This window comes from Balearica regulorum, chromosome 1 (assembly GCF_011004875.1).
Source record: "Balearica regulorum gibbericeps isolate bBalReg1 chromosome 1, bBalReg1.pri, whole genome shotgun sequence".
NCBI lineage: Eukaryota > Metazoa > Chordata > Aves > Gruiformes > Gruidae > Balearica > Balearica regulorum.
Window position 1 is genome coordinate 27,783,982 of NC_046184.1, and position 18,820 is coordinate 27,802,801.

General features: G+C 39.9%; 1 protein-coding gene across 6 annotated transcripts in view; it reads right to left on the reverse strand.

Moving 5' to 3' along the window:
* The window catches only part of ST7 (suppression of tumorigenicity 7), a 160,694-nt gene that overhangs the window by 28,284 nt on the left and 113,590 nt on the right, over positions 1-18,820 (reverse strand). For all 6 annotated transcript variants that reach the window (XR_012833766.1, XR_012833765.1, XM_075743715.1 and 3 more), the window contains exon 9: positions 9,010-9,124. Coding sequence is in view for 4 of the 6 variants with exons in the window: in XM_075743715.1 (XP_075599830.1) it covers positions 9,010-9,124 (115 nt within the window). In the remaining 2 variants the exon portion in view is untranslated. The remainder of the gene's footprint in view (positions 1-9,009; positions 9,125-18,820) is intronic.

Consider the following 18,820-nt stretch of genomic DNA (forward strand, 5'->3'; position numbering starts at 1 on the left):
CTGATCACTACAATACTTTAAAATCCTCATAGAATTTAGGCTTCATCTCCAAAACTGGACTCTTGTACTTTAGAGGAAAGAAAAAAATTATGTCTGGTTACAACTTGAATTTAGCAAGGGAATCAAGTCTAAACTAGCCCTAGGAGATACATCCTCTGTCAGGAACCACAGTGAAGTTTTTCATAAATGACTGTGTCCAGCTCTGTGAGCAATCTGGCAAAATATCTTCACATATACGGTTTCCCACCCTCCTGTGATTACTTGTGGAGCTCCCACAATGTGCTGAAAGATGTGACTGCTATTCTGTTGTCAAATCAGGGCATTTTTGCCTAATAAGAACTGACGTGTCAATCTAAAAAAGGTTCTCCTTCTTCCGTATTGCTTCTATCTTTAAACGGAATACAAAATAATCTAGACTTGATTTATGAGCATTTTCTTTTGATTAGCCCCAGTCAGTTATGGGGAGGGTTGGGAAAGTGAATTCTTACTGGTCATTTGCTTCTTAAGCGGTTGCTTGTGAGAGTGAATTAATGGAAAGATGCTATAGATAGAGACTTGCAGCCGTAATATCACTACCTCTCTGATTCAGATTATACAGATTATGCCTTATATCATCTAAATAGGTCATGGGATCTATTATTGAAATAGCAACCAAACCAAGAAATAACGAATCTGGATATGGACTGGCGCAACATCCCCTATCCAAGTCATCAGAAGGCTCTAAACGGGAAGAGACAGGCATGTTTCAGTCGTTTTAGTCATTAATAAATGCAAAATCTAAGTCACTAATCAGAAATTATTCCCTATTTTGATCCCAAAGTGTATGTCATTCCCAAGTCAACAATATGGATTTCTACGGGCTTAACTTCAGATAGGTGAATAGTCTTATCCACATTAATAGGATTTTAATATTTACTGAAATAAGCTGTAGATCTGGGGCCATAATTTACACAGTAAGATCATTGCAGTCAAACTGCTAGTTCTTCATATAGCACTGGAGAGAGACTACACTAAGCTGCTGGAATCATTCACATTTTCCAAATACGTAACTGAAAGTGTATCAACAAACTGGAAGAAGTTATGCGAAGAGGTAAAACAAAAAATGGTGGAATACAGGACATATATTGTGCTACAGCTTGGGGGTGAACCCCAGTTCTGATTTTCTCTCCTTCAGCCTGTCTGTAGACTCTTGTTTTTAAGTGATAGGCCAACACTTGCCCTGTCAGCACAGAATGCCCCCAGTTCTCTGCACCTGCAGGCTAGATTGTCAGCTCTTGCACAGGTGGTAGGAAGAATTGCTTATGGGAAGGATTGAAAATGCTCTACCAAATAAGTATGTGCAGGCTGGATCAGTGATGACAGAAGAGAGATGCAGTCATCTATAACGACACAAACATTAAGGAAGAAAGTGAATCAAGCTGATACAAATGGTTAAAAGCAAGAGTAATGGGATGAAATTCAATAAAGGAAAGTATGAACTGAATATCAGGGGAAAAACACTTTGTCAAAAACATCTAATATCCTGTAGTATTGTCTCCCATGAGAATGGTCATTGCATTTTTCCACAAAACGTGGTAGAAAGCATGCTGGAGGGAGAAAAATACGAACACAATGATCTAATGCTTACTTTGTGCTTGCAATATAAAGCAGTTCCGATTCTCTGTACTTTTGACATTCTTCCTCAGCAGTGGGAAACACCCCAATTAAACACAAACACATAGCCACTGTGTATGTTAAGGTCTGGATTTCGGTCCCCTGAGAGGATGGGAAAAACATTTCAGCACAAACAAGTTTTATTTTGCCATGACCGCAACTAAAACTTAAACTGTTCAGTTATGGAAAGATTTTGACGGTCACTGCTCATTGTAAACACTTCATATTCAACTCTTGCCGAGATGCATATCTCAGTGACCAGGCATGTGTCAGTCTCTTTGATTTGACCAAGTTCAATCCTAAATGTATATAGAGGGGAAGGAATCATTTCTCTTACAGGAGATTAGAAAAGCAAGATTAGTATAATTAGATTAGACTTCTTGTGCTTTTGCACAAGCAGGAGAAACAAAAACCATCACAGAATCGTATGGCAAAGAAAGAGACCAGATGGTATGAACAGACACAGAACTGATGCAGAGACCTAGTTGAAGTGACAAGTGATTTTGACATGGAGGAATGAAACTAGTTCTTAGACGCAGAAGCTGAAAAAGATGTAATGGGAAAAAAGACAAACTATTCTCTTGATACTGCTGTTACGCAAACTGGAGGTCTTACCTGATTTGCATCTCTTGGGAGAAAGTATACTAGGCTTTGGTATGACCTTAACTAAAAGGAACTTTCTCTTAAGGTCTCTCTTTCAAAGAAACACAGGAATTACAAAATAGTGTGCATGAGGTGATGGTTGCTTCCATAGTGCCACTTGGTACATCTTTAACTCAGAAAAAAATGCTTTCTTGCTCTTAGAACATCTACCCAGTTAGCTCCACCAGATGAAACATGTTCTCAAAAAATACCAAACATAATCATGGCAAGTAATGAAACTGATAGAGTGGAGCTGTGATCTCAAATATATACATATACACAAAACCCCTGGAGATCATAGCTAATATAACCATGCAATTGGTTCATCAATCTGAAAGTCCTACAAAAAGAATGCCTTCAAGTTCAAAAGGCAAATAGAATTTAACCATTTCATAAGTCTGAAAGGATAAGAAGTTTAAGGCAGCCTTAGCTGCAGTGACCATGAAATAGTGGAGTTCAAGATCCTCAGGGCAGCAAGGAGGGCGCGCAGCAAGCTCACTACCCTGGACTTCAGGAGAGCAGACTTTGGCCTCTTCAGAGATCTGCTTGGTAGAATACAATGGGACAAAGCCCTAGAAGGAAGAGAGGCCCAAGACAGCTGGCTAATATTCAAGGGCCACCTCCTCCAAGCTCAGGAGCGATGCATCCCAACAAAGAGGAAGTCAAGCAAATCCACCAAGAGGCCCCTGTGGATGAACAAGGCAAAGTCAAACAAAAAAAGGAAGCCTACAGAGGGTGGAAGCAAGGGCAGGTAGCCTGGGAAGAATACAGAGAAACTGTCTGAGCAGCCAGGGATCAGGTTAGGAAAGCCAAAGCCCTGATAGAAATTAGTCTGGCCAGGGATGTCAAGGACAAGAAGAAAAGCTTCTCTAGGTATGTTAGTGATAAAAGGAGGACGAGGGAAAATGTGGGTCCCCTCCGGAATGAAATGGGTGACCTGTTACCCAGGATATGGAGAAGGCTGAGATACTCAACGACTTCTTTGCCTCAGTCTTCACTGGCAAATCCTTGAGCCACGCTGCTCAGGTCACAGAAGGCAGGGACTGGGAGAATGCAGAACCGCCCACTGTAGGAGAAGATCAGGTTCGAGAATATCTAAGGAACCTGAAGGTGCACAAGTCCATGGGACCTGATGAGATGCATCCGCGGTGGATGAAGTGGCCAGGCCACTCGCCATCGTATTTGAGAAGTCCTGGCAGTCCGGCGAAGTTCCCACCAACTGGAAGAGGGAAAGATAACCCCCATCTTCAAGAAGGGAAAAAAGGAAGACCCAGGGAACTACAGGCCGGTCAGTCTCACCTCCGTGCCTGGCAAGATTATGGAGCAGACCCTCCTGGAGACTATGCTCCATAATGCACGTGCTCAGGCACGTGGAAGATAAGGAGGTGATTGGTGACAGCCAACATGGCTTTACTAAGAGCAAATCATGCCTGACAAATTTGGTGGCCTTCTATGATGGGGTTACAGCCTCCGTGGATAAGGGAAGAGCAACTGACGTCATCTACCTGGACTTGTGCAAGGCATTTGACACTGTCCAGCACGACATCCTTGTCTCTAAATTGGAGAAACATGGATTCAATGGATGGACCACTCGGTGGACAAGGAATTGGCTGGATGGTCGCACTCAAAGAGTTGGGGTCAACGGCTCAATGTCCAAGTGGAGAACAGTAACGAGTGGCGTTCCTCAGGGGTTGGTACTGGGACCAGCACTGTTCAACATCTTTGTTGGTGACATGAACAACAAGACCGAGCGCACCCTCAGCAAGTTTGCTGACAACACCAAGCTGTGTGGTGGGGTTGACACACTGGAGGGAAGGGATGCCATCCAGAGGGACCTTGACAGGCTGGAGAGGTGGGCCTGTGCAAACCGCATGAAGTTCAACAAGGCCAAGTGCAAGGTCCTGCATGTGGATTGGCGCAATCCCAAGTACAACTACAGGCTGGGCAAGGAATGGATTGAAAGCAGCCCTGAGGAGAAGGACTTCAGAGTATTGATTGATGAGAAGCTCAACGTGAGCTGGCAGTGTGTGCTTGCAGCCCAGAAAGCCAACCGTGTCCTGGACTACATCAAAAGAAGCATGACCAGCAGGTCCAGGGAGGTGATCCTGCCCCTCTACTCTGCTCTTGTGAGACCCCACCTGGAGTACTGCCTCCAGCTCTGGGGGCCCCAGTACAGGAGAGACATGGAGCTGTTGGAGAGAGCCCAGAGGAGAGCCATGAAGCTGATCAGAGGGCTGGAGCACCTCTCCTATGAGGACAGGCTGAGAGAGTTGGGGTTGTTCAGCCTGGAGAAAAGGTGGCTCCGGGGAGATCTAATTGCGGCCTGCCAGTACCTGAAGGGAGCCTACAGGAAAGATGGTGAGGGACTGTTTATCAGGGAGTGTAGTGACAGGACAAGGGGTAATGGGTTTAAGCTGAAGGAGGGTCGATTTAGATGAGATGTTAGAAAGAAATTCTTTACTGTGAGAGTGGTGAGGCACTGGAACAGGTTGCCCAGAGAGGTTGTGGATGCCCCCTCCCTGGAAGTGTTTAAGACCAGGTTGGATGAGCCTTTTGGCAGCAGGGAGGTTGGAACTACATGATATTTAAGGTCCCTTTCCAACCCAAACCATTCTATGATTCTATGATTCTATGATTCTATGACTCTATGATAAGTTGGACAGAGGGGAACTGGAGAAAGGAGAGTAGCCCTGAATAGGCTACATTTTAGAGAACTGATTTCTCTACATTAACTGTTTGGATTTCACTAAGTTGAAAGTATTCAAAGACAAAGACAACTGTTTCTAAAATGTTTCTTCAAAGGCATGCATTTTGATTTGGTTCTAATTTAAATTAGGACTCTTCAAAGTAAGCTGCTACCAAATAAAAAACTGTCATAGCCTAGAGCAGAATGAGACCTTTCGTATTTAAAACCCACTTTCTTTCTATGTATCCTTTGGTCTAAAGTATCTTCTCAAGCAAACTTTGAATTTGGGACTCTGTCTACATGGTGACATGGCCTTTCTCCTTTTTTGCAAGGAGGTAAGTGAGAGGGGAATCTGTATAAGGTGTTCCTCCTGCAAACCAGAAGGCTTATGGGCTCACTGGAAAACACTGTAATTTACAAAAGGAAAGCAAGGACAGGTTTAGGGAGGAACCATTGCATCACTATGACTAAATGCATAGGCATCCATTATTTTTAAATCTGACTTTCAATTGCCAGAAAGGTCTGAGTTTTCACACAGTGCCCAGGTTACCAGATAATAACAATCAAAGCAAATGGCCACCCTGGGAAGTTAATAAATCATTTGCTCTAAGCATCACAACAAGCAGACCTACTCCACTGGAAAACAACCCATTTAAATAGTAAGGGAAGAGGAGGAGAGAAACTTTATCTGCTATGAATACCAGAAGCTTATTCCATTCAAGAATGGTCTCTTTAGCAGCCATAACTATTTCTGCTGTAAATAACATGGATATGTATTAAATCAGAGCCAAAAATCTTTTCAGAATTCAACAGTATTTAGGTCATCTGCACTCTATTGACAGATACTGAACTCTGAAACCATAATGATGTAGCTCAGCAACAGTGCATGCATCCCACTAATGAGGCCCTTTTTCCATGAATAATGAGTATGGACATCAGCTCTGTTGCCAGGTACATAATGTAAACACAATTTAACACATGGCTTTTGGTAAAGCAGTGTGTCTGCTTGCAGAGGCTGAGGTTTCGCATAACATGATCCAACTTTTTAGCCCAGGGTGGGGGCAGACTGCTCGAGGAAACAATCTGTTCATATGTTATCAAAATACAATAAATCAGGTTTGGTCTTAGTCAAAAAAAAGGCAGCGGAGTGGAACCAACAGAAACTGCGGATAGGAAAATATAAATGAGTTCATTGTTTTATATTCCAATAAATCTTACAACACGTGAAGTTGATGAGTTCTAAAATGAGCTGAGACTCCCTGAGATGGGCCTTCTGAGACTCATGAACTGTAAGGGTTATACTGGTTAAGCCTGTGCTTGCCGAGTCCTTGTACATACCTAGTGTACACACACACCTTTGTTTATATATGGCAAAGCATGAGTTGAAACGGCATGGGTTCAAACAGACAAAGTAAGAAGAATTTTATTTTGAAAAGCCTCATTTGTTGCATTTACAACCTTGGTTTTGACTCTATCATCAGATGCTTTTGAGAAAACAAAATGCACCTTTTAAGTTTTATCAACTTCCATGACACAAAGTTCCACCATAGTATTGTTTACCACTAGGAATCAGTGCTTTAGTATGCAAAGTAGAGCTGGCACAGGAGTTTAGTCTGAGATTTGGGAGGGCATGGCTTAATTCCTGTTCTGCCACAATTCTACTGTCTCCCAGGACTATTATAACTACATTAAAGAGTAGAAGGTGCTAATATCCTGCAGTGCCTGGGGCATAAAAATGGGTATTTCTATTTACTTGCTTCTTAATGTGCCCAAATAAAGTCCATGGGGACCTACATCTGTGTCACAGGAATTACTGAAATACAAGAAACTACAAGAAAGACTCTGATGTTACCACTTTAATGGCACAATTCTTCAATCAGACTAAGCACAACCAAGATCTCTCCTACAGTCATTACTGCTACTGGATGGTAGTGCTCAAGGTGACATTTTGATCTCTGCTTAGAATGATCTGAGTTCAGAAAGAGTTGAAAACATTCCAGACTGGACTGGTAGCAGTGACTATCACTAACATTGCCTGTAATGAGCTGCATATTTATCTTTCGTTTAAACAACCTCAGCTCTGCCACAGTCTACTGCAGAGGTCTGAAATTTGGCAAGATGATCATGTTAGTATCAAGCCAATGGTCTCTTGCTAGCCTCATTAACATTTATCTTAATTTCCTAAGTTATAAGATGGTAGAAGAAAGCAGTTAGCACATGTTCAGTGGAAGCGTCTACATTTTTTTCAGTTATATCCTCCAAGGATTCTTTGCTCATCAAGTAAGCAAGTCTCAGTACTCCAGTAAACTTATGCATCATCCCCTTGCCACTATTCTATGTGATGATACGGGGCCAAGTACTGCGACTAACAGCAAGAAGCCTCTGTCTGCGTGAGCTCTTACTGTTCTGCTTTTTGGCATCCAAGCAATGCAGCAGAGAATGTCAAATGAAGAGGAGGCAGAAGCTGCAGAGAAAAGGGTAGATGGAAAAGACGTCTGGTAAGACAGGAGTTGGAAAGTGGGTGAGGACAGGTATCATGACCATCACTGAAGAGAAGATTGGGATAGGTAGTTATGAGAAGCAGAAGAACAGAACTAGGAATGAGCAGTACAGGCTGAACAAGGAGCCTCTGGTAGGAACGGGGAGCAAGAGAAAGCTGAAACTGAGCATGCATAAGAGAAGTAGAAGATAATTCAGTAGACAAATGGGACAGAAGATCAACTGAGGGCAGGCCGGAAAAGATGCTAATTCTTTCAAAGAATCAAAGAGTGGCCATGCACTGGGGATACAGGCTGCAGAGCCCATATTGGTAACCATTTATACAACACTACCTCAAATTATGTCCATCTACCTTTTCAAAAACTTTGGAAGTTACAAGCCTTAAAACCTCTGTTCAAGTAACACCAGAAAGGCTGTAAGAGCTAGTAATTAAGAGCATTTTAAAGGCTACAAGATCAACCTAGAGAAAGAGTTAAGAAACATCAAAACTAAGGCTACCAGTTTCACTTCATTCAGCTGTTTGATTCATGCATGTTATGATCTCATTTTTAATTATATGATTACATAATATTCCTTTCATAAATTCCCTTGCCATACTCCAGTGCATAGAATGAGACTTTTCTGAGGATGAATGAGGACTGTGTAGTAACACAACCAGAAACTGAGGGCTGTAGGATTCCTGATTCACTTGTTGCAGAACTTGGAATGTGGATAGTGAATAAACTGGCGACTGCAGGAAGAGGATGAAGAGTGGCATTATGCAGGCTGATGAACGCTGCTCCAGAGAACTAGATTGTATTCCTGTTTCTGTCACAAAGTTTCTACACACTACAAGGAAAACCCATTTAACTTAAACTAAACAAAGTATGCCAGTTGGTGCTTCTTATTCTGTTCTTTCTCTGTTTGAGACCCTGGTGTCTTGAATTCAAGTTCAAAAGGCTAGAGCTGAAGTCAGCAGGAGCTGTGATGTGAACATAAAATACCGAAGTTAAGCTGCATAAACCAATGCTTACTGAAAAATACTGAAAATTAATGCAAAAAGTTCACCTAGTCTTCTGAGGTTTCCAAATGTTCCCCTTAAGACATGAAGTCTGCCACTCACTGGACTGCTGTGAAGTTAAGTCAATTAACGTTTGTAAAGCACTTGTATGCTACTAAGTCAACATTCATGGAAACGTCCACAAGGGAACCGATAATCCCTTCTTCAGACAAGGTTTGAATAGCATGCAGTAAAAAGTCTGCAGAACCTAAATAGCTGTTCTTTAAACATCAACGGAGAGCAAAGAAAGCACTGAAGACCGTTCAAAGACACTGAAAGCGAGTTCCACTGCGCTATACAATGAATTAAGCATGGGTAGGCAGAAAAAATGGACAATGTTTAATCTTTGGATTAAGGACTGTGTAAGGGGATCTATGAAGTTCAAGCCAATCACCTTAATTACAGTGTTTCCTAAATTTTAAGAGTTTGGCTTAGAAACATTGCTTCTGTGTGTATCATATAGAGAAAATATAAATATATATGAACTTACCATCATACTTTGCTAAGACTGCCTGGACATCTGCATATGCTTGCAGTTCCAACAAAGCCTCTAGTAGGTTTTCATGGATGTTGAACATGCTGAGCAGAGGAAACTCCTTCATCAACTAAAATCAGTAACATATGAAAGGGTTAGATTATTAACATGCACTGTTCAAAGTGCATTGAAATAACCAACATCAAGTTAAAACCCCTCAGTTCCCCTTGTTCTTGGCTCTTTCCCAGAATTCACTATTATCTCATAAATTTCTGAGCACTTAATGGACATTGGGTCAGGTTTCTTGACAAGACATGCTTTGCATAGGATGCAATTAGTCAAATCCAAGAACACAGCTGCCTGAATACATAACTCTCCTTCAATTAACAGCCTTCTTCAAAGTGAAGGAGAGTTATCTTATTGTACTGGAAAAGAATCTTCAACAATGTAGCTCCTGTATAACAGTACCAAGTAATCCAGCACCTCTCTGATACATTAGTAGAAAAAACAGAAAATACTTTAAAAAAAATCAGAATAAAATCAAATGAGAGAAGCTTACATAAATGCAACTACATTATCAAGTATGTGATATTAGGATTTGTAATCATGGATACTTTACAACACAATTGCAACTGTGGCCAATATAAAAAACGGGGGGAAAAAGAAAAAAAAGAAACAACAGGAAAGGTAAGGTTTATACAAATCTAAGACTATAACTAAAGAATCCATCTTGTATGACAAACTGAATGAAATCTGTAGTTAAAATAATCTAATCCTTTTACATGTAAATGCCTTTACTTTATGAACTAACCCTTTGAGAGATAGCAGGGATTTGTTCTCAGACTTCCTCAGTTTCAGCATCTGCACAGATTCAAATGACTGAAGCAGATACTCTATTGCATATCCTTTTTTGAAGCCACACTTATCAGAAGCATCCACGGTTTTTTTTACTGCAGAATTGATTAAATAATATTTTTTATTGCCAGAGTGATTTTCTAAAGAACTGAAGTGTTAAAAGATTCTTGCTTCCTCGTGTCCTCTCTATGGTTGTTATACCTTAACTGCCTACATGATGTACATTCAGCACAAAAAGGTCCAACACTGTAGAACTAGGATAGCTGATATTACGGCTGTTCTTTAGGAACTCACAGGGGAACACTATCATTTACAATCTCTCTGAGATCGTTTATGAGAACAGAAATATAGTAACAAAGAAAATGACTCAAGGTCAGCCTTGCTTAATTTGAAAATAGTAAGCTGGACCTGAAAGCTCTGTCACTTAATAAACCTACCTTTGAAGATATAAATAGAGAAACTGAGAGCCAGCAAATCTTAATGTCACAAACAGGTAATATAATCAAAAATAAGCCAGGATTGAAACAAGAGGGGTGGAGATTCACCAAGAACTTTAGAAAATGAGAAACAGGTAGTGAACTAGAGCTTCTTCACTCTGGTAAGGAAGAGACCTTAACAGGTAAACAGATGCAAAGTGCAGAGGATTTCTTCCTTGTGTTAATGGTCTGGCATAAGCTAATGTAAGAACTATTTTGACCTTAAGGGTTAAGTCTGTCTAAATTTGGCTATTATTTGGATAGTATTGACTTTGCTGCAGTTTGAGGATTATTAAAATATCAAAGGCAAGGACAGTAGTGTTTTGTTTAACCATTATATAAATTTCTGGTAAGAATCATGATCACTGAGACAGCAGCTGAAAGAGCTCATTGAATTTTTGATGCTGGTGGCATGGGGATGGCCATAAAGTTCCTCATTTCAATGTCAGGAGCTGAACCTGTGAAAAAGAACACAAACAAAACTGCAGGGTTTGCAGGCTTTTCTCCTTCTCCAGTTTTCCAAAAAATGGCCCACAGGCCTTGGTGGTCATCTAGGTAAGTGGAAGGATTTAACAATAAAATAAAAAGTTTAAGTCATTGCTCATGAAGAAAAATAACCGCAGGTGAAAATTCACATAGTTGGATTCATCAGTTAAGGATCCAGCATAGATCTTACTTTTCTTCATTCTTGTCTTTACTCACCATTGCATTTTTAACAGAGGAAGCTACTATTTGGCAGAAGAAAGTATGACAGAATCTGGCCCTACGTAAATAGTGATTTAAAGTTCAGAATGAACATATTGCAAAGAAACCCCTCCAAGGGATTAAGAAAGATTATCCCTGCTCATTGAGAATGAATAATGGCTGGCAGAATAATATTCCCTCCATCAGTGAAGAAAAGGGGAGAGCTGCAGTTAGTTATAGATGTACTGTGGCCAGTAAAAGCTCTTACACTGGTTCTCCGCTTCTCACTGACATCACTCACTGATTATTTTTTTCCTATTTTAATTAGGTTCTGTCAGAGTGATAAACCCTGCCTAAGACAGCAGCAGAATAAAGGTCACTGTCTGGACTGCCAGGCCTCCAAACTGACAAGTCTTAATAAAGGTTTCATCTGGGAAAGGTCGAACGTTAAGAAGTCCAACCCAGTTATAATGGACTCAGTTGATACTGTAGCTACAAAGATAAAAGACCTCTAAGTAGCCACTCAGCTATTCGAACACTGAACGGCAGCACATTTAATAAAGAAAAGAAAAAGAAAAGAGGAGATGAACTAATTTCTCTGTCATCTCAGGATGTAGAGTATATAATTTTCACTGCAAATAATTTTCAGTCATAGTAAAAATTGTTTTTTTGAGAAACTTCCCAAAAAGTAAAGCCACTTAGATGGAAGAATACTATGACAGGTCATCTTTTAGGCCCCATAGTGAAAGCAAATGCTAAGGAAGAAAAAATATGCCGCAAAGGTTGGAACATAGCCTGCTGGATGGTACGGGCAGGCCAAATACTGCGTCATGCTGAGGAGCAAGGCAGAGCAGACTGTGAACCCGCTCCCTCCCCTCCCTAGCAGATGGAGAGGGAGGCTGGCTCGTACTCACACAGAGATGCAAACATGGGCACGTTATCCCTCAACACAGGATGAAGAACGCACCCCTGAGTTCCCCAGACTTGTACAGCATCGAGCTCTAATCTGGACTCTAGTTTAAGAGGCACAGACCTCCCTTTGCACCCAAAGGTTTATTTCCTGTGAAGCTGCAGACTAACATTTGCCCAATCGTTTGGCTTATCAGTTTTCATTCTCTTTACATCTTTACTGTAACCTGACAAATGCTTTCATTTCAGTGGCAAGCACTGCACTCAAAGAAAAGACAAAGACCCTGTTATCATCTTTCTCTACACCTTAACATCTCAAGAGACAGTCATCAAATTGAGCACTCAAGACTTCTCACCAGACCTGCTACAGCTTTTTATGTAAATACTAGTTAGGACTAAAAGTTTCATTGTAAAATTCCAGTTAGTTGGTTTCTCAGCTGGTATGAAAAGGCTGTGCTCCACCGAGCAGAGCTTATTTTCATACCATATGAAGATGGACACCATACGGCTATGAACGTATTCCCTCCTTACAATATAAGCATGTTCAAATAGCTATTGAACATATCATACCTAATCTGTGTTCAGAAGGATTTTACTTTGAACTTCTATTGGTCAAAATACTTTCTAGTCATGAAATTCAGACCTGGGGCTGGGTTAGCCCATATTCTGTTCTAATTGCTCTGCACGTTTAGGGGGAAATAGAAACATGTATAGAAAGTAGAATTGCTCTTCATCAAAAGATTCATTAGCTATACTGCAAATACAGAGAAATGGTAGCTTTTGCAGATAATTAATAATTCTGAATTTTTTATATAAATAATATTTTGTGAGTATAAGTTAGCAGAAAAATTCTGGAAATAAGTCTGACACAATTGCATATCTTATCACTAGTCCTGGGAGGGCTGTATTTCCAGACTCAGCCCAACCCATATTGCCGGGTGTAGGTTCAATAATTTTGTGATGGATATGAAAACGTGATGATCACAAAAAACACTTCATGGTACAAGGAAATCTACATCTGATTTATTGGATGAGGAGCAAGTTTTCTCTCCCATAGAACAGTTTAATGAAGAGGACTCCCTTCCCTAAGAATATTTCAGTCATCAGTATTTTCTCATTTAGATCTAATTTTGGAAACATTTTCAAGGAATGTGCTTTAACTGTTGCAACTGTGATGACATTAACATCATGCATCAATTAGCAATGATACATTATTTGTGTAGAAAACAGCTTTAAGCTACAGCTTATGCGTATGACTAGACCATGGGACTCAAGGGAATACAGAGGTGGATAAATGAATGATCTTATATATAACCTGGTGTTGACACATTTATTCTCCATTTGCATTGTGGCTGTACGCATGGTCACATATTATATGGGCAGTGCATGCAACTACTCATTGCTGCTTACACTCATATCTTCTCAACGAACAAAAAACATTTTTAGATCAATGCATTCAACTGAATGCATTCATAAACACGAAAAGGTAATTCAGCTTAAAATGAAGAACCAACAACCAGAAGCAAACAAGAGAAATTCAATGCAAACAGTGAAACTGTTACAATCTTAATTCTTCGTGTATGTGTTCCCACAGTGGGTATCTGAAATGGTAAAATCTGTCTCCTAAAAGAGGAATGACTGAGGCTGCCATCTTCCAGGTGCAACTGTCCACCACCATCGAAGAATCAAGCACACAGTATGGCTAGCACTGTTATTTTCACAAGTGCTTTGCATAAACTGCTTTCTGGTATATGACTTGTAATCTGTGAATGCTGTTAACTGAACAAGGTAGAAAAGGCAAAACTCCAAGTAATTTCAGAGTAGAAAACCAGAAACTTCCATTTCTGTGGACTTCATTATCTACAACTGAGCTTTCAGATGGCTAAGCTCTGACTGCAGTTTACCCTGGGCTTGAGGCATTTGCAACATGTCACTCCACTTTGACTCTCTGATGTCTAATAAGTTACACTAATGCTTAAGTTTTTCTCCTGGTCAGCTCACCCAGCAAGGAGAGAAGGGAAGAAACGGTCAGCAGACTAAGGCTAGCACACAAAAAGGCTCTGCTAACAATATCAGATGCCTAAAAATTAAGCTAACTCCTGGTCCTAAAAGTGCAACTCATTCCAGTGTGGTCTCATGAGTGGGATTTATGTGATGTAGCTCTCAGAGTTGGCAAATGATCTGAAATATGCTGGACCTATCTGAATTAAAGTTCTGCTTAATTACAGCAAAAGTACGATTCTGCCATTTAATGCATTTCTCTATGGGCTGCATTCCTTTTGGCAAATAATCACTGTTTTGTTTGGAAGCAGCTCCACAGTTACTCTTTCACAGCTCAGAGAGGATAGAAGTTAAGAAGCCAAATCTGCCAGATCCTGTTCTTTTGGAGTTTGGAAACAATTAGCAGTAGGATCCACATACTTTCATCCATATGTGGAATTCAGGGAATTTGACATGTCATCTAATGGTTAAACTTCAGAGTGTCAGAAAAGAGACCCAGATTCAGTTTACAATAACTGTGGGATGGCACAGGTATAAAATTTGCTGACGTTCCATTTTCAATTTGGCAAATGTTAAGTTTAGTCCTAGTGCTCTATAATATTCACAGATAATACGACTTCTCTTCAATGTAGGATTAACAATGAGTCAATAAAGTGAAAAATATCTTAGCAAGTATGCAAACTCTAAGGAAATACGTTAGAACATATCGCCTTTATGTTCTCTCTTAATCGGAGGATTAAAGCCTTCAGAGTATGATTTGAGTTCTTTAAGGAATATAATTATGAAAATGCTGTTATTTGGACTATGTTGTAAAAATGCATGTATTTCAGGAATAAAAAGAATTTTAAAGGCATGAAACCAGAAGAGCACAAGTTGTTGCAGATGTATATTTACTACTGAACAATCACATCACAGAAAAGTAGTAACGGTGATAAATTAGAATAATGTCTGTTACATCACAGATTAGTAACTTTATAAAGCACGAAAATAAAGTCATCACAGCCCTCTTCAAAAACATTCCTTTTATTTGCATCATCCAAAAACACTTTCTGTAGAAACTTTGTCATATTTTTAGAAGTAGATTTTTAAGTGAACTACAAGTGAGGAAATTATCTAGTAGCTCAAAAATGAGCTAGGAGATTCCAGAGATGTGGAAGAGCACAATTAAGGACAATACAAAGCCCCTGAAAATGGAGTGATGCAAGAGGGCAGGCAAAAAGGAGTCCACGTTACCAGGGCTCCTACCAAGACTATGTGACTATATTCTAAGACTACATTCTGTCTTAATAGAATCACAATGCTGGAAACCCATAAGTTATATGAGAAACATTATTGGGTTTAGGTAGTAGTCACCAAATTTCTAATTTTTGAGGGTTTTGAGCAGGATCACAGTCATGACAAAAAGTGAGGGGTCTGAGTCAGATGTACTTAAAGGGAAGGGATAAACACCATCAGGGGAATCACAGGAGTCTCAATTTAGTTTAAGAGACCATTCAAATGAGAGATGTTCCAACCCGCCCCTCCCGCTTACCCATAACATGTGAATCTGTGACAAAACAAACCACATTTGAATATACAGACATATGGAAATGTTAAAATCAGCATTTATCACTTGCTACTATTGCAGTGCTTGTGTCAGAACAAGAATTAACTGAAGATACTGCTCTGTGGTGGAGACTGGGAAATGTCATCATTCGCAAGAGTAGCACTCTTCTAAAATATATGAGATAACTCTTGGTCTTGTTTAACTAAGAAGCACCTTTCCTTCAAATTTTAATAAATGGTACTTTAAATAACTGCTACAGATGTTAATAAAGCTAGAATCCCACTCAAGGCAGAGCTGCCTGCTTAACCTGACCTGTGTAACACAAGCCAAAGAATCTGACTCACTAATCCTTGCCTCAAGCACAGAAGTCTTTGGGAGAGACAGTAGCTGCCGATGCAAGTAGCTGCAGAAGTTGTGTTGTTAAGTTGCTAGGGATCATAAGATCTTTATTAGCAATTAGTACTTTCTTTGTTTCACACAGCTTGATAATTCAAGGCGCAGAACACTGTCCTGGCTAAGTATTCCCATTTCCCAAGAGCAAAACAGCAATGCACGTAAGAATAAGAATTCAATCGAATATGGAACAGAAAACCTTATTCAAAGCCCAGCAAAAGAGGTTGCCAAGAGAGTACGCTAGATTTGCAGAACCGTCACACCAGCAAAAATCATTAATACCACTGGTCATAAAAAGATGAAAACACAACCTACCCATACCATTAAAATTTAGTAAGGTTAAGTACCCTTTTGAAGCCTTCAAGTGACACAACCTCTTAAACCATTTTAAATGCTGAGGGCAGCCTAAGTGTTTAAAGAACTTATCATGCTGCCCATTGATAAGCATGCAGCACTCTAACAATACAAGCTGCTGAGGTACTGATAATTCCTTAGTGTCTCCTGTGGCATAAAATATGCATTTAGAGACTGCAGGTGGGCACTGAGATGAACACATAAACACATCCAACTGAAATATCCTCAGCAAGCTACACAGAAGTAGACTTCTAAGTAAGTCCTTTATTGTGTTCTGAAGAGTGATTTCTCAGCAGATATGACTGATCCCAGAAATAAAATGTACTTTTCTGACCCTTAAAAATTGTTTTGGTTTCTGTTCTTCTCCAGAGCTGAGGACAGACCTGGAGAGTCTTTTCTCTCCCTAAACCTCACTGGTTTCTAACAAAGCTGTAAAGCATGGGGCAAGTTGCAATTCCACCGTTTCTCAGAAACATATACTTGTTAAGACTACAAAGCAGTCTTCAGGGGAGTGCAGGGCCATAGGGTAGGAAATAAAGACACTCCAGAATGAGAATCTTCTTTCTGAAAGAGGAAGCAATTAAGAGCTTCTGTTCACTCTGTCCACTAGCATGCCTTCTGCCTGCCACCCTTCTCTTTCCTAAACATGCATGACCCTTCAATGAAAGCTTGTTCCGCAGTCCAAATGTTCTCCAGAACAATCCCAAGAAGCTTGAGTTAATTTGAGAATTCACTTTATTGCATGGTACATTTTCACCCGGATACTTCAGTGACCCAGTCAAGGGAAACACCTTGTAGGTCTGCCCCTGAATTCAGTAGCACTGTCACTGATCCAGTTGCCCGCAAAGTACAGGGAGAAGTGCCTTTGCATACCCTCCACATCCTCTCTGGTTTTAATCAATAAAAAACACGAAACACAAACCCAGCACACTTCTGTTTTCTTCCATTGCAATGGTGAGGGAATCGGCAAAGAGCAGAGAGCAGCTGGTACAAAAGGCTACCCTTGCTCATCAGCATGTAGCTACTTGGCTTGCAACACAGTCCACAATAAAGATACAACATGAAGGAATACAGAAGATTCCCCACAGCCACCATTAAGGTCTTTCACCTCTTCACATACCAAATTTTTCAACATAATTTAGAACACACTAGTTTAAACCCTCCTAACATAATCAGCACAACAAATAAAACAACCAGCACTGTAGACTTTCTCCTCAGGGACAGTAAAAGAGATCTAGTTCCCTCACAGACCATATCATGGTCTGTATGAACAGGAATAAAACTGGAATAACTCTGTTGACTAGACTGGAGTTATTCCAACAATACAGTAATCAAAATGAGATCATAAGTTAACTCAATATATACAAATAGTGACAGCTGCTGGTTTCTATAGCAAAATATAGTAAATAATTATCATCAGAAACACAAGCAAAAGCAACACCTATGTATGATTCAATTACATGCTTCCATGAAAATTACAGGTTTGTAATTCTCATTAATTCAACTCAGCTAAATGAATGACATCCAAGCAGCAAAGCTAACAACAAAATACTGCCTCAAAACCAATCACAGAAGCAAAGGAAATTCCTACCAAATTTTTTAAAATTAGAAAAAAACTGGTTTTAAACTTTTTTTTAAAGTTAAAAAAATAGTTTAAAATATCTTCAACATAATATTAAAGAATATGATTTTCCTATCAGCAGTGTATATAACCATAAAATCAAAATCTTATTTAAGTCACCAACAACTCATTTTCTTTCCATTAAGGTGTTTTAAGCAGGATCTCAGTCTTTTCTTGAATAAAATTCAAGTAAGACAATCTAATCCATCAGTAATGTCCTCAAGATGGCCTCATATATGCAATGAATTAAACACTCTCAAGTATTTTATTTTTTCAAAGTGGCAAAGACTCACTACATCCCAATCATATTTCCCAGATGGTGTCATGAACCTCTTAACACTTCATTTCCATCATGTTCCATGTCTTGAGAAATCTGTTTTCAATCTTTCAAACACAAACAGGGCCTCCACCCTCTGTCCCCTGATGCTAGATTCAGCAGTCCCCAGCCAACATACTCTTCATATTATTTTTAGAGTGAATAAATTCATCTCCTCCCTCATCAATCACACAGAAACCTTCAATGACACATTCATGTTCTTCAAACTTCTTCATAAGTATATTATTTATGTCTTCTATGAAGAAATGGAGGATACACATTCATCAGAATTAAGTAGCTCCAAGTCAGTCTAAGAAAAGCATCTGCAAAGCTGACTTGACCCTACTCTTGATCCCATGGTACTGGAGTTGTGACCTACAGATACCACTGCTTTTATATTTCATCTAGGGACTTGCTAATTCTCAGCTCTGCTTGCTCACAATGAAGAGCTCTAGAGGCATCTAAATTCAGTTCTGAGGATTTGGCTCAGTGTCTGTATGTGGAAAAATACAGAATACATTGATCTGAGTTGAAGCCCTAGAAGCTGAAATTCTATCTTTATACCTCCTTTGTCTTGCATCCAGTCCTTTCATTTTAGCAAAACGTTCCTACTGAGGAGAGTGTTTTGCGTCCTTCAAGTGTCTAACAAACAACGACTTTGGGTCTCCCTG